Consider the following 25,021-nt stretch of genomic DNA (forward strand, 5'->3'; position numbering starts at 1 on the left):
AAATGTAAAATAAAAGGTATGCTGAATGAAAGATACTGTCATATTCATACATTCCTTTATGATTGTGTAGACCTAGTCATACTACATGAAAGTAATCATTTGAAAAACACTGCAATAAAGGGTGTGCTGTATGAAAGATACCGTCCTATTGATACATTCCTTTATGAATGTGTAGACCTAGTCATACTTTATGGATGTAATCATATGACAAACCTCATACATCACAGTCTGTACAATATGTGCCATTCAACTCCATTGTATGAATGGGAAGAATAAACCCTTTAGAATACAGAGTTCATGCTAACAACAGCTGCACCATCGAGAGCATCCTGACTGGTTGCATCACCGCCTGGTATGGCAACTGCTCGGCCTCCGACCGCAAGGCACTACAGAGGGTAGTGCGTACGGCCCAGTACATCACTGGGGCCAAGCTTCCTGCCATCCAGGACCTCTATACCAGGCGGTGTCAGAGGAAGGCCCTCAAAATTGTCAAAGACTCCAGCCACCCTAGTCATAGACTGTTCTCTCCGCTACCGCACGGCAAGCAGTACCGGAGCGCCAAGTCTAGGTCCAAAAGGCTTCTCAACAGCTTCTACCCCCAAGCCATAAGACTCCTGAACAGCTAATCATGGCTACCCGGACTATTTGCACTGCCCCCCCACCCCCACCCCATCTTTTTACGCTGCTGCTACTCTGTTAATTATTTATGCATAGTCACTTTAACACTACCCACATGTACATATTATCTCAACTACCTCAACTAGCTGGTGCCCCCGCACATTGACTCTGCACCGGTACCCCCCTGTATATATAGCCTCCCTACTGTTATTTTATTTTACTTCTGCTCTTTTTTTCTCAACACTTTTTTGTTGTTGTTGTTGTTTTATTTTACTTTTATTTTTAAAAGAAATGCATTGTTGGTTAAGGGCTGTAAGTAAGCATTTGACGGTAATGTCTACACTTGTTGTATTCGGCGCATGTGGCAAATAAAATTTGATTTGATTTGATTTGATTTCTGATACTATATATAATTCCTTTCAGGAAAAGACTTCGCAGCCTCCATTTCTCCTCGACATGAAGCCCTGTTAACTCCATTGGGGGGAAATAACAATGATAAGTTAGTGCTTGCTAGTGCAGAGAAAAATATGAATGGAAGCCTCTGATGTAGAATTAGATAATACAGACCTCACATGCCTTTGTGTGCTTTGATATGATCATTTCTGCTCTGCATTTTTTTATGTTACAATGAACTCCCCCTTCCTCCAAAAACTCAGCTGGCACATTCTTTGTCTGAGCCTCACTGCATGCAAAGCAAACAGTCCAATAGGCCTACAAATTAGAATATTTTCTAGTCTTATTAAAACATTTCAAAATAATTTGTTTGATTTCTGTCAGGGAGGAACAAAATGGAATGTGAGGGAGTTTAAACTCCCACTCCAATTAGTGACCCTTTTCACTGAATATATCCAGCCTCTCTCTCTTCAGCTACACAAATGAGTGCATCTTGCCTGGGGGACAAGGTGGCGATGGTGGTTGAATCAGTGGTTATATTTGGACTATAGCTAAAGAGGGAGCAAGGAGGAATAACACAGCTGGGTGACATGGCCTACTTAACATCTGATTGGTTGCAAAGCTTCACAGGGTACACAACCCAACACTAGTAGCCTCTCAAAACTCTCTGGAAGTGTCAATCAAACACAGGATCTTTCCAGAAAATATTCAAATATTGACGTTAGATTGCATTGAAAGGAAATAGAAAGTAATATCCTGGATGATTGGTTGTCAGCAGATTGCTGCAACAAGCATTTAACGTCAAAGCAACCATGTTTGGTCATTTCAATTTTCTTTTGAATTGCTGCATAAACAAATAGTATTGTGAATGTGTCAATGTCATCATATAGCAGCAGTACTGTATAGCTTTAATGACTTGTAAGCAACCAATCTGGACAAAAGTACGGGTTAGGGCAACGTTTCCCAAACTCGGTCCTCTGGACCCCAAGGGGTGGTTTTTGCTTGATGATTAAGGTGATTATTTGAATCAGCTGTGTAGTGCTAGGGCAAAAAACAAAACGTGCACCCCTTGGGGTCCCGAGGACCGAGTTTAGTAAATCCTGGATTAGGGCAATCTCCTGCTTGCAAGTGAAAAACATGTCAAAGCAGGGCTACACTTTTCTAGGGAATGTTGCTTGTTCCAATACAAATCATCAAATAACAGAATCATGAGGTGAAGGACTACTGTAGGTGATTGACACATGTGGTGGGATAAGACTGGCATCATTTTACATAAGGGTCGTTCTTGAATTGCAGTGCCATTTGGGCATGGCATTTGGGGGGGGGATAACTTCCTTTTTCTAGATTTCTATTTATTTAAATTATTTGGGTATTTTACCATTCTAAATCAACTAATATGACAGCTCAATTACTTAATGTACCATTGTGATAACATTGTGCCACCAGTAAGAGTAGTAACACCAATGACAGTATCACAAATGACACATTTTAAGTAATTTGGGATTTTTCCTTTCAAAATAATTTACTGAAGTGATATGATTAATCGTTATGCACACAATCTATTTTCCCTTAATTGAAATTGAGTAACACCAATGACACTTTGAATTTATACACACCAAATTATCAACTGAATCCTCAAATGTATGACATACTAAAAGGGTTTGATTAGCTAATGATTATATTTTATAAACTGGGTGGTTCGAGCCATGAATGCTGATTGGCTGACAGCCGTGGTATATCAGACCGTATACCACGGGTATGACAAAACATATATTTTTACTGCTCAAATTACGTTGGTAACCAGTTTCTAACAGCAATAAGGCACCTCGGGGTTTGTGATATATGGCCAATATACCACGGCTAAGGGTTGTGAACAGCCCAGTATGAAAACAAAAATGTATGCACTCACTAACTGTAAGTCGCTCTGGATGAGAGTGTCTGCTAAATGACTGAAATGTAAATGTAAAATGTATATTGGCCACATACCACACCTCCTCGTGGCTTATTGCTTATTTATATAGACCCCTCCCCTCCCCCGATAACAGTTTGCCACTAGAGGGAATGTTTAAAGGGATCACTAAATGCTAAATGGGATTTGTGCCACAAACGCATTTGGAAACAGTGCCAGGGAAATAAAACCAAAACATGGATTGCTATCATACCTTGTCCATAGACTGCTTATAGGGTAAGGAACCAAATGTGTCATTTTGTAATTTGAACTATCCCTTTAAGGTCATTGTATCGCTTTCAACATAAAACTAAGGGAAACCTATTATATTTGTAAAAAGCTATATATTTTAAGAGCATTCTTTGGGTTTTATCTTTACAATATATTAAATACTTTTGTTTACTTTCAAGCATTCAAAATAATGGATAGATATCTCTAAATCCCCAAAACATCTCATTACAACTCTACTGGGACAAGTTTATTTTATTCATTATTTTCGTTTCATTATACATTATAAGTAAGTCCAACCAATGCAAAACCTTGCCTTACTAATGTAGGCTCGGGAGTGGACACAAGGTTGTTGATTCGAATCGGGGCCCCTTTCACAAGTCACCCAAAATATGTCCTCTGACAATCTTCAGCCACAAAGTCAAAATTGGCTATATTCGAAAATTAGCTTTTTGGTCTTAATTTAAGGTAAGGGTTAGGCATAAGTTAACACTGTGGTAAAGGTTAGGGTTAAGGTTAGGTTTAAAATCAGAATTGAGAGAAATTGTAGAAATAGGCGGGGTTTATTACTTTGAAACTAGTGACGCTTCCCGCAAAGGCACATGATAAACGCAAGAGCTGATGTGGAATGTCCACGTGCTACTGACTGACGGAAGACATACATCTAGAACCGTTTTATATGACCACTTTCTTTTATCGTTTTGATCACTACATGTGTCTTTATTTGTGAGTGACCAATTCAGTTTGTACAAGGCATTAAAACAAGTGTGTCACCTTCGGGTCCGGAAACACGCCCACAATTGCTAACTGTACGCGCAGAGAAAAGCCATTGGACAAGAAGGGCTGTCGATAGCGCATTGCTGCCATTCTTTCCGTTCTGTTCTGAGCTTGGCGAAGAGTTTTGCAGATGTGTCTCAGTATGGGCAGTTGAAACAGCAGGACACTGCTCAATAGTGTAACTTTTACAGAATACTAAGTTATTCATTTCTGATATACATATGGGAAATTGATAACTAATATTGTTGTACGGAAGCTAAGACTGTGCCGATTTTAGAATTTAATTCATTTGTTTTGTCTTGAACGACAAGGAAAATGCCAGTAGCAACTCTATTGCCTTTTACAGCTACCCCGAGTAGGAAGTCTGCCAGCCCGACCTCCTTCAGACTGACAGAGAAATTCATTTTGCTATTAGTTTTTAGCGCTTTTATTACGCTTTGTTTCGGGGCTATTTTCTTCCTACCGGATTCCTCTAAGCTACTGAGCGGAGTTTTTTTCCACTCGTCCGCGGTAGAAACCAACACGCGAACAGGTACGGCCAGTGATTCAAACGTTGCAGTTGGGACCGACGAAAAAATATTATCCAAGATTAGAAAGGACCACGAAAAGGCTTTGGTTGAAGCAAAAGACACTCTCCAGAAACGACCAGATGAGATAAAGCAAGATATACAAAACGAGAAGGACAAAGTTTTGAAGGAAGGGAAAGGTAGGAAAGATTACAATAACCTTCCAGTCATTGAATATGTCCGGCCACCCGGAGCAACAGGGCACGAGCCAACCGATCCGGAAACCAAAGAGAGACGAGCAAAAATTAAAGAGGTGAGTGATATTTTATTGTTCTTTTTTTTTTTTTTTTTTTTACATCCACTACAACCAGTATGGCAGCTTTTGGTGTATGTGGTTAGCTAGTTTTGCTTCCCGTACTGCGTTTGCTGTACTGTGTAGCCTAATCGGCAAGTTCCTTGTACACAACACACTGTACTAGTCGCGTGTAGCTCAGTTGGTAGAGCATGGCGTTAGCAACGCCAGGGTTGTGGGTTCGTTTCTCACGGGGGACCAGTATGAAAAAACAAAACAATGTATGCACTCACTAACTGTAAGTCGCTCTGGATAAGAGCGTCTGCTAAATGACTAAAATTTAAAATGTACTACAGTTATACAACTCTAGTCTGTACACAGCACAGGCATAACGTTGTCAGCTTGAAGTTTGTGCCTGTTGAACTTTGAACTAATGAATTTACTTTGTATCCAGATATACTGTAGAAATCCATCCTGAATTGATATATTCTCTATATCATGCTTTTCATTCTCACCAGATTGACCAGAGTACATCCTGTGTACTCCTTGTCCTGTAATGTAGACAAACCACAACATTGTCCATTTTATATAATTTGGGGTAACAATGTGTTACAGTGTACTGTGTAGCTCAGAGCAATGCATTTTTTCTAAATATATGCTTAGCCATTTAATTTGTTGTAAATATATAATGGGTGTGGTGTACCCTAATTACGTGGTACACAGGACACTATTAGACTACACTCACATCAGTGTCCCTAACCCTAAGGACAGTGTAACAATAAGCAGGCTTACACAATGCTTATTACACTTACAGTAATACACAATAATATCAGCACTATGAAGTAAAATGTTACCTAGCTAGGTGAGTCTAACAACTGGGATTTGTGGAAACTAACAGTCTATTGTATTGTACATCATTTAGGCCTAGTTATTTGCCAATGGTTGTGCAATGTCAGGATACAGACACTACAACTGTAGGCTATAGGGGACATAAATCCCACTACCTTTATATCTGGTTAGATGGGGCAAGCAGGTCTAAGGGCTCAGACACACCAGTAACTTTGCTGGCCGAGACTACTTAGCACCTCTGAGTGTGCACGGATTTGACTTGAAAAATGTCAGCAGTCAGACATCTCCAGCGGGTGGTCCCTAAAACACAGAGTGCTGAACGATCAGCAGACGGAACGCTAGATCCACATTCGGTGCGATGTGTGCAAACCTTTAGACTCCTGACAGACCTGTTTTTAAACAATGAATGAGCCAACCATTTCAGAGACACTCCCATTAGGGCTGGGTATTGCCAGGGACCTCACAATACGATATTATCCCAATACTTAGGTGCCGATACGATATGTATTGCGATTCAATATGTATCATGGTTTATCACGTTTCTATATGTATTGCGATTCGATACTGCAATTCTTTTGCGATTTGATGTTCCAAATATATTGCTCACTATATGTCTGCTGTAGAGGGACGAGAGAGCCATGAGAAAGTGAGTTTTAATCAGTTATGGAAATGAAAGTGCTGAAAACATGTTGGCACACCATTTTAGGAGAAGATTGAGGCCAAGCTATAGGAGGAGAAATACTAAAGTTTTGACGCAGGTACAGCCGACTAGCGCTAGGCTAACTACCTAGCAAAAAAAGGTAATATAATCAATCAAATATAGTCAAAAGTAATATTGCGATACTCTACTGTATCGATTCCCCCCCATCCCTAACTCCCATACTATGATGGATAGTGTAAATGATGTAGGAGTAGTGAAGGGGTCAGAATCACTTCAATTCAGTGGGCCAATGTCTTGGAGAAGAAAAAAAAATTGAGTGCAGAACAACTCACCACTTGTGAAAACCTTGTCTGGTTTGTCACTTCAGCATAGGGCTGGGCGATATGGCCAAAATATATCACGGTATATATACAAATATATATGTTTTAGAATAATACAAGTGCTTTATGAGTAGTGCGTGACCCTAGGGTGGCAACACATACATTCTAAATGATTTCAATGGGTCTTTCTCCATTCTGATTTGTTTTATACTGTTCAATTGAACTTCAACCAAACATAATTTTCTGCATTTTCATACATTTCTGCATTTCTTGCACTCATTTGAGATCATTTCCACACTGCCACGTAGGGCTGCACAATATCAGCAAACAATCTAGGCCATATTTTTTACGAAATGTTGCAATTGCGATTTGACTTGCGATTTAGAGCAAAACACTTGGGTGAACTGTTGGAATCATGGAAATAGAATGATTATTCTAATTCTATAGTTAGAATATAATAGTGGGCACTTTGAATACAGTGTTTGACATGACAGCGAAAAAAAATGCCAGGGAGGAGTTATTGTGACAGGGTAGGAACCGACGTGTTGATAAGTGTTTCCTAGGGGACCCTATAATCTTTTAGCTAGTTCATGTAGCTAACATATTCTTGCTTCGCGTATTCCTCTTTGATTTAGAAGATACTGTTGCACAAAAAATATGCAGCTTTAGGTCTACACCATCACTGGTATTATCAGGCTGAATAGCTAATTAAGTTTGCTCTGACTCAGTACATTTATTAGCTAGCTAGCGATTAGCATTAGCGGCTAACAAGATTTAGGCCCAATTTGCTAAGAAAATACAAACTATCTAATTGCAGATGTAAGGAACACAAACTAATAATATAATTATAGAACACTAGTGGATTAATATTAAAAAGCAAAGTGAAAACAGCATCGTAGTGTCTCGTGGTCGAGGAACAACAAATGCGCTCCTTGAGTGACAGGGGGTGGGGCTAGGTCTGTGTGGAAAGCGGCATGGAGAGAGAGCGGAGAGAGAGATGACTCAAGTAGCAAAGTAAATTATAAAAATGGACGTTACACACGGCATACCACATTTAACAAACCAAACATTCAAATACCGTTATAGAAGGTCAAGATAAAACCCAAACTGTTCCCTGCATCAATACCAGTATATCGTAAAATACGGTATACCGTCCAGCCCTACTTCTGCATGACATTTCTCTGGCCTCTGTGCATTTGGTTTTGGCTTCTCCTCATGTCGACTATCAGCTTACAACTTGATGAGATCAAATTATTCAGGAGGCATAAGGTGATTTAGAGGAAACTGCAGTGGTGGCATATTCTTCAGCAGTCAATCAACATTTGCCATGTTTATGGGTGCAAAGTCCTCAGCTCAGGTACCAGCATTGGGCTTAGAATCGCATCATTTTTCTCCGTGTGTGTGTGTGTGTTAGGGGGAGGGATGTGCTGGTTTAGGCCTGCTATGGAAACATTGCTCAACCAAATAACCAGAAGTGATGCTTTGTGTAGTTTGTTATAGACAAGGTGAGTCATTTTTATTTGTAATGGGAAAATATTCTGTACATTCTTTTGAAAGTAGTTGAGATGGGCCTAGTTCCCTTCTTGCACAACCACCTGCCTGTCCCCCTTTCAAGGTTCCACTGTGAATCATTGTATGGGTATATCAGAGACAGTAGGTGAACCATAGAATGAATAGAACGGGCGTCCCCATAGATGTGGTAAAGAGGTCAATAGGACTCGACCCAAACAATGGAAATGCCGTGGAACCGCGTGGGGAAAGATCCGGAATCTTCTCATTGCCCCCCAGCAAAATGGGCCTATATTTAGGCTATTGTTTATGTGTATTTCACACTATGTTGAGGTAAAATGCTTGTATGGATGTCATGTCATCGTCACCAATCAACTGCATTGCAGTTAAAAATGACATTGACTACCACCACCGATTTTCTGTATGCTAGCTATGCTACCAGCTTATACGAACAGGAGTTAGCATTTAGCAGTCACTCCTTCTAAACATGAAAAGGAACAACTTATAAATGTTATGAAATATATCCAAATCGGACTTTAGTAACCACATTGTGGGCCTTTTACAATACATCAATCATGACGGATTTGACGAATATCTACATTGTTAATCAGCTTTGTTGAATGTGCACGAATCTGGCGCCCATCTTCTATCCCCATGGTCTGCGTTCCATTGACCTCTACCGCATCTATTCAAGTCAATGATTGCATAATGGGTGGCCTGGTGGCCATTGTGAGGAGCAAAGCTGGAAGAAAAAGCAGGAAGTGTACCCATCAATATGTGCTCTGATTTGTTGATTGAACTCAACTGACCATGGAAATTATTGCATCATAATACCAGGCAGCCATTGCAAGGTACCCATGATTTTACCAGTCAAATTGACAGGGTTAGAGGTTCCAAGCGCATTCTATTTCTATGAGATAAACAGTCTCTGTTTATATCCCCAGTCTTTACTGTAGTTCAGTAGTAGCCTACACACATTCCATCTTACAAACCTGCAAAAATACAGGGTAGAAACAAAACATTGCCATAGGAAAAAGCCTGTTTGACAAAGACCCTTACTGGGTGAATCGTTTAGGCTTATCTTTGCCGTTGCAACCATTGGCTAATTACAGCACAGTTCATAGGCACCACACGCAGCATCCTCTTGTTGCTGATTCACATGTCACCCTCTTTCTGTGTGTGTAAGTGTGTGCTGCCTGATGTTTCCCCAGGCTCCCGGGCAGGTTTCAAGTTTTTAATGTCACATGCACAAGACAGTGAAATGCCTTTCTTGCAAACTCAATACCCAACATTTCAATAACAATGTATTACTACAAAAAAAACACACGAGAAACAAGAATAGGAAATATCCAAGTAAGTAAGCATACTATATACAGGAAATATTTAAAAAGTCAGTTCCAATACCATATTTACATGTGCAGGGATACTGGAGTGATGGAGGTTGATACTGTATGTGTAGGGGTAAGGTGACTAGGCAACAGGATATAAGATAAACAGAATAGCAGCAGCTTGTATGTGAGTGGATGTGTAGAGTCAGTAAAAATGTGCATATTATGTGTGAGTAAGCAAATGATGGAGTGTGTTTGTTTGTGTGTTGGAGTGACAGTGTGTGTGAGTGTGTAGGGCCCTGTGAGTGTGCATAGAGACGAAGTTAATAAAATGTCAATAAAGATACAAGTTTAACTCAGTCTGTGTAGCTATTTTGTTAGCTATTTATCAGTCGTATTGCTTGGGGATAGAAGCTGTTCAAGAACCTGTTGGTGTTTGAGTTGATGCACCGGTACCTCTTGCCGTGCGGCAGCAGAGAAAATAGTAAATGGCTTGGGTGGTTGGAGTCTTTTGCCGATTTTCCTGGCCGTCTTTTTACACTGCCTGATATAGAGGTCCTGGATGGCAGGGAGATTGGCCCCAGTGATTTGTATTTATTAGGGATCCCCATTAACTCTTCATCGGGTCCAAACGTATTAAAGCACTTACATTACATATAAAACAAAATATAAAACAGTACATCATGACATTATTACACCACTACCTATCTACAATACAAAATGTTTAAACCACCATACAACAATGAAATGAAATCAAATTCTATTTGCCACATGCGCCGAATACAACCGGTGTAGACATTACAGTGAAATACGTACAAGCCCATAACCAAGAATGCAGTTTAAGAAAAAATACTGCTTGCCGTGCGGTAGCAGAGAGAACAGTCTATGACTAGGGTGGCTGGAGACGTTGATAATTTTTAGGGCCTTCCTCTGCTTGGCCCCAGTGATGTACTGGGCCGTACGCACTACCCTCTGTAGTGCCTTGCGATCGGAGGCCGAGCAGTTGCCATACCAGGCGGTGATGCAACCAGTCAGGATGCTCTCGATGGTGCAGCTGTAGAACTTTTTGAGGATCTGAGGACCCATGCCAAATCTTTTCAGTCTCCTGAGGGGGAATAGGCTTTGTCGTGCCCTCTTCACGACTGTCTTGGACCATGATAGTTTGTTGGTGATGTGGACACCAAGGAACTGGAAGCTCTCAACCTGAGAGAGGTTGTTATCCTGGCACCACACGGCCAGGTCTCTGACCTCCTCCCTATATGCTGTCCCATCATTGTCGGTGATCAGGCCTACTACTGTTATGTCGTCTGCAAACTTAATGATGGTGTTGGAGTCATGCCTGGCCATGCAGTCATGGGTGAACAGGGAGTACAGGAGGGGACTTTGTGCACGCACCCCTGAGGGGCCCCCGTGTTGAGGATCAGCGTGGCAGATGTGTTGTTACCTACCCTTACCACCTGGGGGCGGCCCGTCAGGAAGTCCAGGATCCAGTTGCAGAGGGAGGTGTTTAGTCCCAGGGTCCTTAGCTTAGTGATGAGCTTTGAGGGCACTATCACAATGTGTGCGTATGCATGTGTCTATACCCTTGTGTTTGTCTCTTCACAGTCCCCATTGTTCCATAAGGTGTATTTTTACCTGTTTTTTCAATCTGATTCTACTGCTTGCATCAGTTACCTGATGTGGAATATGTAGTACTGTGCGCCTCCCATAGTCTGTTCTGGACTTGGGGACTGTGAAGAGACCTCTGGTGGCATGTATTGTGGGGTATGCATGAGTGTCTAAGCTGTGTGCCAGTATTCCAAACAGACAGCTCGGTACAAAAACAAGCAGTGATGAACAGTGATGAAGTCAATCTCTCTTCCACTCTGAGCCAGGAGAGACTGACATGCATTTCATTAATGTTAGCTCTCCGTGTACTTTTAAGGGCCAGCCGTGCTGCCCTGTTCTGAGCCAACTGCAATTTTCCCAAGTCCCTCTTTGTGGCACCTGACCAGACTACTGAACAGTAATCTAGGTGCGACAAAACTAGGGCCTGTAGGACTTGCCTTGTTGATAGTGTTGTTAAGAAGGCAGAGCAGCACTTAATTATGGACATACTTCTCCCCATCTTAGCTACTGTTGTATCAATATGCTTTGACCATGACAGTCTACAATCCAGGGTTACTCCAAGAAGTTTAGTCACCTCAACTTGCTCAATTTCCACATTATTCATTACGAGATGTAGTTGAGGTTTAGGGTTTAGTGAATGATTTGACCCAAATACAATGCTTTTAGTTTTAGTGATGTACTGGGCTGTCCGCACAACCCTCTGTAGCGACATGCGATCGAGTGCAGTGATCTTGCCATACCAAGCAGTGATGCAGCCAGTTTATATGCTCTCAATGGTACAGCTGTAGAACCTTTTGAGGATTTGAGGGCCCATGCCAAACTTTTCAACCTCCTGAGGGGGAAGAGGCGCTGTCGTGCCTTCTTCACGACTGTGCGCCTGTGTTTGGACCATTTTAAGTCTTTAGTGATTTGGACACCAAGGAACTTGAAGCTGTCTACCTGCTCCACTGCGGCCCGTCGATGTGGATGGGGGCGTGCTCTCCCCCCTAATTTCCTGTAGTCCACGATCAGCTCCTTGGTCTTGCTGACGTTGAGGGAGAGGTTGTTGCTCCGGCACCACACCGCCAGGTCACTGACCTCCTCTCTGTAGGCTGACTCATCGTCGCCGGTAATCAGGCCTACCACTGTCGTGTCGTCAGCGAACTTGATAATGTTGTTGGAGTCTTGCGTGGCCACACAGTCGTGGGTGAACAGGGAGTACAGGAGGGGACTAAGCACACACCCCTGTTGGGCCCCTGTGTTAAGGGTCAGCGTGGCGGATGTGATGTTGCCTACCCTCACCACCTGGGGTCGGCCTGTCAGGATGTCCAGGATCAAGTTGCGGAGGGAGGTTTTCAGACCCAGAGTCCTAGGCTTGGTGACGAGCTTGGCTGGGACAATGGTGTTGAACGCTGAGCGGGCTCCTGAGTGGCGCAGTGGTCTAAGGCACTGCATCGCAGTGCTAACTGTGCCACTAGAGATCCTGGTTCGAATCCAGGCTCTGTCGCAGCCGGCCGCGACCGGGAGACTCATGGGCGGCGCACAATTGGCCCAGCGTTGTCCAGGGTAGGGGAGGGAATGGCCGGCAGGGATGTAGCTCAGTTGATAGAGCATGGCGTTTGCAACGCCAGGGTTGTGGGTTCGATTCCCACGGGGGGCCAGTATAAAAAAAAAAATGTATTTACTAACTGTAAGTCGCTCTGGATAAGAGCGTCTGCTAAATGACTAAAAATGTAAATGTAAAATGTCTGTAGTCAATGAACAGCATTCTCAACATGGGGCGGGGCTAGTCAGCATTTGGAAATGAGATGCAAATGATTGCCTGGGCAGCAGCTCTGTGGGGCTGACCCATTTATCAGTATGCATTCAGTATCTTAAAGGGCAAACAGTTAATACCCCATCAGGCTTTCATTCCCCCCCATCCCATTCCCACACCACCACTCTGCAGGCAGAGAGGAGAGGGCCAGCCGGCTCAGCAGCCAAGGATTAGAAGCTGTGGGTTTGTTAAAGGTCTCAAGTCACCTTGGCTGTCTAGAAAGGAAGGAAGATGCGGTCCTCTCTCTCTCTCTTTCCACTTCACTGTCCCCTAAGATCCAGTTGAGTTATTTTTGCTCACTCAGACAGTGGATTGTCTTTTGTAACCATGGACGACAGCGAAATGGCATTCCCAATCCTGACCTACCTCTGGAACATTCTAATAAGCCCACCAGGAGCCTCTATTCCTCACTTCTACTTTGATAACTTCCTCACTATGTTGTCTACTGCATCAATAGCGTTTCAATCAGATAACTGCCTGGCCTACAGTAAATCATGTCATTAACTAATTATAACTTATTGTTCGATTCTGTGCTACTAGCCTGTCTTTTGTTAATTTACCTCTTTAAATGGATTCCAGGTGCTCAGTCTAAATGTCTAATGGCTTTAATAGCGGTCCCTTTCAGCCAGCCAAACCTGCTGCGTTTCACAGAGGGGCACGGTGTTGTTTATGTCGGTGGATAAAGTCTATTGTACACTGATGAAGCCTGAAGCCTCTTCACAGGAGCATACTATGTTAGTGGCCATTACCCTTGAGTATCGCAGTTGTATGCTAGTGTCATTTTATGTAGTGTCGCCTTACTGAGGAAGAATGTAGGCTTTGTCCTCTAACTAGTCAATAGTAATTGTAGTTATTTTGTGTTTCATAATAAGTGAGAGTTACGCTACCTGATCATCTTCTTGTCATCCTATATCTTAGCCCCAGGAACAATCCTTCCTAGAGAGAGGATGTAGGCCTATTTTTCTCTCTAAGAGGATATAGTTAAAAGCTAGCAAAAAGGCAGTATTGGCAGCCATGATGCTTTTTAGGTTTTATGAGGCCCTCGGGCACTGCCTGTACTCTAAAGTCAGGACTATGTGCAGAGGACTGCGTCACTCAGGGTAATCATATACTGTGAACCCATCGCCCTCCCTCTGTGTGTGTGTGTACTATATGTTCCTATCCTTCAGTGAACACAGGCCTTAGGAGCCCCTGGCACTTCGTCCTCACGCTGACCACCAGTCCAGGAGCCCAGTGATCCCATGCCTCCTGAGTGATTGAAGGACTGATTGTTGAGGCCACTGGTGGGCCACTGTGGCTCCACTACACACTACTACGCCTCCGAGCTCCAGCCCAGGGCAAGCTCCAAGCCACCAGCCTCCTCCACCCGACTGACTGACTCTAATAATCACTCTGACTCTGGTCCGTAAAGCAGAACAGAGGCCTAATCCAATTGATCAGCGCCAAGGGAGAGACAAACAGTCCCATTGGGGAAGTATTGGGGACCACTTTCTGCGGGGCCCTTCCTTTTGAATGGGCTCCGTGTGAGGCATCCTGACCTTCAGTCTTAATTGCTTTGTAAAAGGGAAATTGATTACATTTACATTTTAGTCATTTAGCAGACGCTCTTATCCAGAGCGACTTACAGTTAGTGAATACATATTTTTTTATACTGGCCCCCCGTGGGAATCGAACCCACAACCCTGGCGTTCCAAACGCCATGCTCTATCAACTGAGCTACATCCCTGCCGGCCATTCCCTCCCCTACCCTGGACGACGCCGGGCCGGCTGCGACAGAGCCTGGATTCGAACCAGGATCTCTAGTGGCACAGTTAGCACTGCGATGCAGTGCCTTAGACCACTGCGCCACTCAGGAGTCACAAATTGATGTCTCCTAGCTGGCACATGTCTGGAGGTAAAGGTTTCTTTGTACAGTAGCGTTTATTTATTGAATGCCAATAAACACCTACTGCGACATTGACTCAGTGCCCTCTTGAAAATAATCTTGATTTACAGTATACAGGTGCAGTCTTGATATCAGGCACAGGTTTTTTTTCTTCCCTGCTATAGGCCTTATTGAGTGATACCATTGGATCGACTTGAGTGCTGTGATGTTTATTTGGTGTTTTAAAGCCAGTATAGGCCTACACCTTCAATTCTAGGTAGGCTAATTTGTAGTCCGAAGAGCATAACGTTTGCTTTATTGCCATTCCCTTTGTATACCCTGTAATGTATAGACTACTGTGGCTGGGAGATAGATTTCTTCATATTGCTTCAGGTGAACCATAATTTATGGGCCCAATGACCAGTTAGTATTAATTACTTTTCTAATATCCCCCTCTGAGGAGGGCTCCACTCTGTTTCCCTCACACCTAGAGAGGCAGGGCTAAGGATCAGTGATGAGATTCAGCTCCAATTCATCTTCTAGTGTCCTGTCCTGCCTCCTCTCTTCTACATACAGCTGCCTGCCTGCGTGATTAGGATTCTGTGCCATTGTCTTTGCTTCACTGCAATTCATCAGCAGAATCACGGCTGTTTGTCTGCTTTAGATGACTCTAGACTAGACTACAATAAATTGCTTTATATTTCATTATTACGGGCTAAATATAATACTGTGTTATAGGACAACAACCCTCTGAATTCAACCCCTCTAGTGTACAGTATCGTAGCTGGCAGCCAGGTACTCAGATTCTCAATCACACAGATCATTTATTTTCAATCTGCAAAAAGTTATTACATTTTGCATTACTTCTGAAAAGATAGATGGAGTACTGACCCGCAGGTTATTTCAGGAGCATATCCTCTCATGCACTGCCTGTCAGTGGGATTAAAATAGGAATAGTTTTCAAGGCGGAGGATTGTTCACAATCAGGACAGTCAATACTGTCAAGCCAGGGCAGAGATGGAAGATGGAGGAGAAAGTCATTTTCACGGTACAAATGTCCCCTGATTGAATAGATCTCTTCAGCAGCCTTCACATATTGCACTTCCCATGCATGAGGGCAGACCAGTCTGACTGACTGCTGTATTTCTGCATGAAGAGGGGTGATTGCATTGGGTCGCCAGACAGACAAACTGGCTGAAAAGGTGCACCCCTCTTTGGCAATACCACTCATTCATTAAAGATGGCTGAACTTTTATTTTCAGACACCATCCCACTCACCATTAATTTTGCAGCACTAAATGAGGAAATGCATTTCAATAAGGACCTGTGGTTAACGGATTAGTCCTCCCAGCCCCAGCCTAACAGCCCGGCAGCGTGGTAGACTCTCCACTGCCCCATCCGCTGCTGCCCTGAATCCTATTATGATGACAAACTTTGCCCAATGTGAATGTGATCAATCGGCCCCGCTGTAGCAGGAGCCATCAATCCTCTGCTTTTGGCCACAGGCTGTGTTTTCCCCTCTGTCAGCTATACTGCTGAATACAGACAAGAGCAGAGGCAGAGTACAAGGGCCTGGAGTAGCATACCCGGGCAGCTGTAACCCCTCTATCTGCCAGACTGCCACCATGTGATTACTACCGTTAAACCCTATTTATTGTTAGGCTTGTGACGTACTTGTCCTTGTTAACACCGTTATGGTAAAGGACAACCTCACAGCTCTACATGGCAGCGTTTTGCCTCTTCCAGACTAACTGTTTATCTTTGGGGATTTAAGTAACCAGGCATATCTGAATTATGGCTGTTTTCATTTTGAGAGGTCCCATTTTGTGAAATTATGTCTTAAATCCAATGTGCCAAGCTACGTGCAGTTCTGCCTCTGGGACATTTAGTGTTAGTTTGGACGACACAGCTTACAGCTGAGAATGTTGTTAGGGGTTTGGATTGATGCTCTTTGTAAAGTCAAGTGGACAACAAGCGGGCCCATGCTGTCCAACTGTTGGCTCTTTACAGAGTTGCTTCTATTTCGCAGTATCCACTCTTTTTGTGTCTCAGATTGAATTGTGTGTTTTGTTTTGTGTTTTCAAGGACCTTTATGGACCCTGCCCAGGTTGGTTTTGGCAGTGTACGCAGCACACCACACCACATTCATTTACTGGAAAAGGAAAGCAGAGGCTATACACTAAATAATTCAGCCAGCAACCTCTTATTTTTCCACTCGTAAATAAGGGAGGTAGGTAGCACAGAGGAGGAGAGAAGAGATAGAGGAGAGAGCGAGGGCAGGGCAGCGGTGAGGTTCTCTCTCTGCCAGGCCCTAACCCTCTGGCTGCCTGCTTTATCTGTAAAAGCTCTTTCTTCGTTCCTGTCCCCCTGACCCCATACAATCTCACCTTCTCATGTCAGACCACAGCCCGGCCCAGAGTCAAGCCCTGGCCTCATTCAAACTCAGCTGGACTGGGCTGACCTTAGCCAGGCCTGAGCCAAAGGCCCCCTGTTGACCTGCGGCACAATAAAGGCAGTAATTGAAGCCCTCGAGCATCTGCAGGCACCTTCATTTTCATCACTGCCCTGCTACCTTTTTATGCTCAGAAGGAACATTTCATTTTTATTCTTGCTATAAAAGAGTGGAGAGAGGTATACAGCAGGAGGCTGGCTGCACTCTTATGTGGACAGAGGAGAACCAAAGGCCTCGTGGACGGAATCTCAAAGACTGACTGAGGAAATAAGCAGCCAAGAGGAGAGGAGAGCACTCTGTTCTGCAGTCTAGGAAAAATGACTGAGCTACTGCACGCTAATAGTTACAAATGGAAACTCTTAACTATTTAGGTGGTTAAGGAAGATCCATGGCACAGTGGCTCTTCTGATGAGGATGTTGGCTCACTCTCTAATCTCTAAATATACCGCCAGTGCTAAGGTACAATCCTAGACATCCATGCATTAACCCCTCTGTTTGGGTGTCATAATGTCGGCCTAGTGAGGTCATCAAGCAGGCGAATCAATGCTGACACCTACAGTATGTGCTGTAGAGCATAGACCCTATTGATTACTTGCCCCTCCCCTGTGTGAGGCACTGATTGGACACATCAGTATTAAACAAATCCTAGCATCATGTGATTAATGGTCTCTAGGAGCTGTTCCAGGTTGACCTCTGCACCTACACCGTTACACTGGAGGGCTAAAGGTGGAACATGGCAGAGCGGCCAGTCACAGTGGCCGAGAAATGTTATGTCGCGCGTGGAAGGAGTTGCCCATGTGAGCAAGACCTAGGCTATATAGCTTATGTGAGGGTTCGCTGAAGCAAAACTCAAACAACACATTTGTGTTCGTTGAGGACCTTTTGGATCGATCCCATCAGATCTGAATGCTGACAGTGCAGAATGGATCACCTTTGCAGACAGTGCTGTGCCTATTCCTTCAACAAACATCTCTTACAGGCCAACAGATTTGAATAGTTTGGCCTCTGCTCTTTAATCGTGATCTCTAGCCTGTTAAACAAATGATTGATGGCTCGGCCTAACTGCTTCCGTACGGAGGGGAGGAGGGAAGAAAATCGATTTGCCTAACACAATGTCTTCATTAGTTTGCCTTGTGCCTTTTTCCAATAATGAATAAAAAGGTCAAGCCAACAAATAAATGTGTCCGCAGAGTTTGAACAGAACACTCCCTCTTCAATTATAGTCCTTTCCAGACCTCGTTTTGAAGATGCGTGTAAGTAAGACCTTTCAATTGAAATTGTTACATTTCTCTGCCACATTACTAATGGTTTTTGCCAGGACATGTCTCCTCAGATAAACATTTTAGTTCAATAGCATTTTTTTGTTGCCAATATCTATACTCCAGTGGGTTTTACCCAATTAATAACAGGAGCTTACTGAAGTGCGAGTTTATGGATTTTCCTTTTCAATTTAATCTTTCCCTGTCCACAATTAGTTTCTATTGATTTGTGTTTAATATGGTGTTCCTCTGTAGGTTTGTTTAACACAGTTAACTAGGCTACCTACCTATCACGCTATTGGAGGTCTAATAGATTTACCCCTATGATTCTTTGCACTCGATTTTGTAGTGACCACAGGATGTGTGAGATAAGCAAGATAGACTTTCATCTTCATAGCAAATGCTTTAACCCTACACGCGACTTTGTTGCTGCTCTGCTTTGAGGGTTACGACAACATATTTCAGTGATATCTACACTCTCAGGTCCCTGGCTACAGCTTAATGAGTGGCGTAGTGGTCTAAGGCACTGCATCGCAGTGCTAACTGTGCCACTAGAGATCCTGGTTCGAATCCAGGCTCTGTCGCAGCCGGCCGCGACCGGGAGACTCATGGGCGGCGCACAATTGGCCCAGCGTCGTCCAGGGTAGGGGAGGGAATGGCCGGCAGGGATGTAGCTCAGTTGATAGAGCATGGTGTTTGCAATGCCAGGGTTGTGGGTTCGATTCCCACGGGGGGCCAGTATATATAAAAAAATATGTATTCACTAACTGTAAGTCGCTCTGGATAAGAGCGTCTGCTAAATGACTAAAATGTAAAATGTAATGGGTGTAATGAGTCAAACAATTAGGAGAAAGGAATTATTCGCTACAACAATGCAGTCTCTACTATGCTCTGCAGAAGAGAACTGGATGACTCTTGTCCTCAAAGCAACTTTCAATAGAAGAATGTCCATGACCTTCTTAAAGCTGTGTCCACAGTGGCTTTAATAGCTACTGAAGGCTGACTATCATCAGTGTGGTTTACCTGGTGTGGAATAATGGTCGGAGAAGGTGAATGCTTGATCTGTCAGTAAATCACAGTGGCCTATTCTGATTCCTCTTCACCTACCTGGTCTCAAGCATCTCTCAGGCCACACTTCACAGAGACCGAACACACTTAAAGGAACAATGGCTCATTGATTTCCTGACCAATTCATCTCATGTAAAGCAGGTTTGGAGAAGCCTGAAATTTACTGAAAAGCCAATGAGACGCCATGGAGGAGAAGCTCCCAGATTTGCACCACGCATGGCCACGCCAGCAAAGATGTCACTTTATGGAAGTGGCGTAATGGCGCATAAACAGAAGCAACAATTAATGCACCTTGATGCCCTAAAAATAAGTAATTATAATATCCTAGTTGCCTGAATATCGAACACTGTTTGGGTCTTTGTGTGTCAAAAGATACACATCAAATAAGCATTTTAATATGACACATCAAATAACACTTATTTTATAGAATGTTGTGTGCGCTGAATTTGCATGCACAAGCCAAGCGCCACCACTATGCACTGTCAAAGCTGTAAAAGAAAAGGTCTGGAAACAAGCACCCATACCGGCCACAATGTGTTTACAATACCACATTGTTAATAAGCCATTATTTGTCAGACCAAATGGGAAAATGTCTGTGTGAGCATTTGAAATAAGATCAGGATAAAAAATGTTAGCTATGTAGTCCAACATTATCCCCGACATGCAACCATCCTAGAGGCAGGGGAGAAAGGATGGTGATCCTGCTGCTTCTGCCTGCCTGCCAGCCAGCCACATCCCAAGCAGTTGCTCCTGATTCATCCTAGCTAGTCAGAATACAGAATAATTATCAAGCATTTTGTCTACATTGATGACAGTTTGGAAACTGAAGGTAGGCTGTCTCCCTACTACGTTGACTTCGGTTTGCAGTATGACAAAGTCACTCACAAATATCTTTGATACAGATGTTATTACCAACTTCTGGGGTAGCTAGCTAGCAAGCTAGCTTTAGCTTGGTACCTAGCTAGCACCATTGCAAACAGCCTGAAAACAATGACCAGAAACCGCAATCATTTTCAATGATTTAGGAATCCATGTGACTCAGTATTAGCTATGCTGCCACTTGTTGTTCTTCTATTGAAATCGAACTTCAGTTCAAGGAAATACAGTGGGGGAAAAAAGTATTTAGTCAGCCACCAATTGTGCAAGTTCTCCCACTTAAAAAGATGGGAGAGGCCTGTAATTTTCATCATAGGTACACGTCAACTATGACAGACAAAACGAGAAAAATAAATCCAGAAAATCACATTGTAGGATTTTTAATGAATTTATTTGCAAATTATGGTGGAAAAAAGTATTTGGTCAATAACAAAAGTTTCTCAATACTTTGTTATATACCCTTTGTTGGCAATGACACAGGTCAAACGTTTTCTGTAAGTCTTCACAAGGTTTTCACACACTGTTGCTGGTATTTTGGCCCATTCCTCCATGCAGATCTCCTCTAGAGCAGTGATGTTTTGGGGCTGTCGCTGGGCAACACGGACTTTCAACTCCCCTCCAAAGATTTTCTATGGGGTTGAGATCTGGAGACTAGCTAGGCCACTCCAGGACCTTGAAATGCTTCTTACGAAGCCACTCCTTCGTTGCCTGGGCGGTGTGTTTGGGATCATTGTCATGCTGAAAGACCCAGCCACGTTTCATCTTCAATGCCCTTGCTGATGGAAGGAGGTTTTCACTCAAAATCTCACGATACATGGCCCCATTCATTCTTTCCTTTACACGGATCAGTCGTCCTGGTCCCTTTGCAGAAAAACAGCCCCAAAGCATGATGTTTCCACCCCCATGCTTCACAGTAGGTATGGTGTTATTTGGATTCAACTCAGCATTCTTTGTCCTCCAAGCACGACGAGTTGAGTTTTAACCAAAAAGTTATATTTTGGTTTCATCTGACCATATGACATTCTCCCAATCCTCTTCTGGATCATCCAAATGCACACTAGCAAACTTCAGACGGGCCTGGACATGTACTGGCTTAAGCAGGGGGACACATCTGGCACTGCAGGATTTGAGTCCCTGGCGGCGTAGTGTGTTACTGATGGTAAGCTTTGTTACTTTGGTCCCAGCTCTCTGCAGGTCATTCACTAGGTCCCCCCGTGTGGTTCTGGGATTTTTGCTCACCGTTCTTGTGATCATTTTGACCCCACGGGGTGAGATCTTGCGTGGAGCCCCAGATCGAGGGAGATTATCAGTGGTCTTGTATGTTTTCCATTTCCTAATAATTGCTCCCACAGTTGATTTCTTCAAACCAAGCTGCTTACCGATTGCAGATTCAGTCTTCCCAGCCTGGTGCAGGTCTACAGTTTTGTTTCTGGTGTCCTTTTACAGCTCTTTGGTCTTGGCCATAGTGGAGTTTGGAGTGTGACTGTTTGAGGTTGTGGACAGGTGTCTTTTATACTGATAACAAGTTCAAACAGGTGCCATTAATACAGGTAACGAGTGGAGGACAGAGGAGCCTCTTAAAGAAGAAGTTACAGGTCTGTGAGAGCCAGAAATCTTGCTTGTTTGTAGGTGAGCAAATACTTATTTTCCACCATAATTTGCAAATAAATTCATTAAAAATCCTACAATGTGATTTTCTGGATTTTTTTCTTCTCATTTTGTCTGTCATAGTTGACGTGTACCTAGCCCTGTTGCCCAAAGCTAACGTTATAAGCAGCTAGCTAGTTTCATCTGGCTAGTGAGCTTGACCGGACTGGGTCTGACCAAATACAAAAACTGTCTTTATAAATTAGGGGTATTTTAGATGATGACACCTAGCTAGATAGTTAGTTAGCTAGCTAACTATAGCTACTGAAACAGATAATGTCGTTTTGCTATGTTTTTTGGGGATACCATTGTTTGCATCCATCAGCTAGTCCCAGAGCTTGGGGAAGTGTGTGTCTGCTTCGTGTGGCAGCAGCAGGTGCGCGAGACAGAACTTTACCAGCATCATAGCATACGTATCGGTGAATCGCTGTGACATATGAAATGAGTGATAGTTTAATCATTGTGTAATAACTACGTAAAAAATGTATGAATGTGTTAAATTATTATGTGAAATGCAGTTATATTCTGTTCTTCTTTTGGTCAACAAGCTTATTTGACGCGTCAAATGGTGTTATTTGACATGTATCTTTTTTGACACACAAAGACCCAAACGGCGTTACATACCTGAAGGCATCGCAGGTTTAAAACGCTGAACATTTTTCATTATGTTTCCTGTGTTAAGCCGCACACTCAGCTTTGACACACAAAGACCCAAACGGCGTTACATACCTGAAGGCATCGCAGGTTTAAAACGCTGAACATTTTTCATTATGTTTCCTGTGTTAAGCCGCACACTCAGTTTTGCTAATCTTCTTAGACTTTGGAGGAAAAACATATTTCCTCAAAACAGGAAAGCAGTGGTTTTGAAGTGTCTTGTTTTGCAGGGTCGATCATCGTAAATGTTTTAATGTATTATTTTCTGTGATACTTCTGAGATACGAGAGCTACTGTAATTTGGAGTAGGAAAATCAGAGATATTTGTTGGTCCTTACATTTATGCAGATGCAGTTTTGTATCTTATTTGGGTGATTGCTCAATATCACAACATTGGAAATAATTGTTTTGGAGGAGTAAAAATACCCAATATTTTGGATTGTATTAGAATTAAGGCTTAGACAGGAGCTTTATTACCACTGTTAAGTGCATTATCCAAATGGTGATATAAGTTTATTCATGACTGTGAGAGAAAAAAAAGTGTAGTAGTGTCAGTGTGCAGATGGCATCTGACTAGGTGTGCATCTGACCTGAGTAACTCAATCCAGCCTGTCCAGCACTTTTCCATGTGAAAAAGGTGCCATCATCAACCACAGCCAATTTACCCCACTGGCATGCAGCCATCACTCTGCTTTCTTTCAGGCCGCAGGGCAAACATCCATAACCCAACTCTGCCTCCCACTTTCAGCTGTGTGCCCATGATGTCCCAGGGGACGGCGCATTGGCAGCAGATGTGCAGTGGGTGTGGATGCGTGTGCCGGTTGGCCGTCTTGTGCCAAAGACCCACTTTGTCTCCAGTACCCAGTGTTCCACCCACCCTCCCCCCTCCCCCTGAGCTGCACCTGTTAGTTTCCCTGGAGACCCACCAGGGAGGATTTCATTTCAGCTTCTGTTTCACTACTGGATTTGTTGTCCAGTAATTTGCCAGTCTTCCCTGGGGACTTCAGAACTACACACATGCCTCCAGTTACAGATTACTCAATAGTACACCTCCAGCAAACAGGGTAATTAACTCCCAGATCTTTGCACAGCAGTCAATGATTTGCAATCATCTGTATGTGGAAGGAAGGAAGGAAGGAAGGAAGGAAGGAAGGAAGGAAGGAAGGAAGGAAGGAAGGAAGGAGGAGGAACTCATTGCTTGCCTCCCCAGTGTCCACGTTGGCATAATGACAAGCCGCCGTAACAGTGGCGACCTCCGTGGGGAATGCTGAAATGGATACAGTGGCTCATTGTGCTTCGTTGGTCTACTCCACTGCCAATGATGTCAGCCATTGAGAAGATTATATACCACTTGAATCATCTCACAATCTATTGAAGTGAAACCCTAGACAACTTTTCTTTAGCTTTGTGTCAATGTCTACCTTCGATTATGGCAAAAAAAGAAAAACGTCCTATTCACCCCGAAATCTAACTAAAGTTACACAGATTCTGTCTGAGTACCAGAGTCTGGTTTCCCCATCTCCTTGTCAGTCAGATGGAGAGACAGCCTATTTGATCAGTGCTGGGAGATAATGTAGGTTACTTCCCCCATCTGTTCTCATTAGATCCACACGGTTGCAATGGAACATTTTAAGGGTGGTAAAGGTAGTAATCATCTTAGCCAATGATATCATCCTCCCCCTGTCCTTGGCAATTGATTTCTGAAAGTGGGTTAGTGAGAGGGCTGTAATAATGACAAGACTGAGCTTGCTGTGATGTCACACCCCATTGTAAGGAGGAAGGAAATCCAATAGGCCCTTACTGTTCCTATTGTGGAGGTTTTCTCACTATTCTCAGTTTCTCAGTATTATGTATGAGACATAGACAGACACCTGCGTAGACCGAGTGATGCATTTCTTTGTGTAGTGTGCGAAATGGGTGAACTAGCCTACATTCTTGTAAATACCTGGCTATGAATAGCGTCTGACTTCTTCCTTTGAATGGAGCTGCTACAGTAGCATTCCTCTGCAGAGTTGGACCTGGGATGGGCTGTGTGTGTGTGTGTGTGAGACGGTCTGTGCTCAGAGCTCATAGAGAGAGAGAGAGAGAGAGAGAGAGCAGAGCAGCACAACCACAGAGGGAGGCTGAGAGAGAGAGCTAATTAGAGCTCATTACAGAGCCTCCTGCCGGCCAGTCCCTTTTGGAAATCCCTCCGGTTTTCATTTGCACAAAACGAGGAGCTGATTTAAAAAATATTTGTGTTCTAATTAGCTCTCTACCACTGTACAAACCTCTCATTTCATCCCACATCAAAGATAAAAGAAAAATGTGGGATGAAACAATATGGAGCGTTTTAGTCTCTTTGTGTTGGACACTGAGTTGTCCTGATG

General features: G+C 43.3%; 1 protein-coding gene across 1 annotated transcript in view; it reads left to right on the forward strand.

Annotated features, from left to right (window-relative positions):
* Positions 1–3,876: 3,876 nt before the first annotated feature.
* Positions 3,877–25,021, forward strand: part of LOC121552274 (mannosyl-oligosaccharide 1,2-alpha-mannosidase IA-like) — a 177,302-nt gene continuing 156,157 nt past the window's right edge. Inside the window, exon 1 of the mRNA XM_041865051.2 lies at positions 3,877–4,783. Within this exon, the coding sequence (XP_041720985.2) occupies positions 4,280–4,783 (504 nt within the window). The 5' untranslated portion in view covers positions 3,877–4,279. The remainder of the gene's footprint in view (positions 4,784–25,021) is intronic.

The sequence above is a fragment of the Coregonus clupeaformis genome, chromosome 36 (genome assembly GCF_020615455.1).
Source record: "Coregonus clupeaformis isolate EN_2021a chromosome 36, ASM2061545v1, whole genome shotgun sequence".
In the NCBI taxonomy this organism is placed as follows: Eukaryota; Metazoa; Chordata; class Actinopteri; order Salmoniformes; family Salmonidae; genus Coregonus; species Coregonus clupeaformis.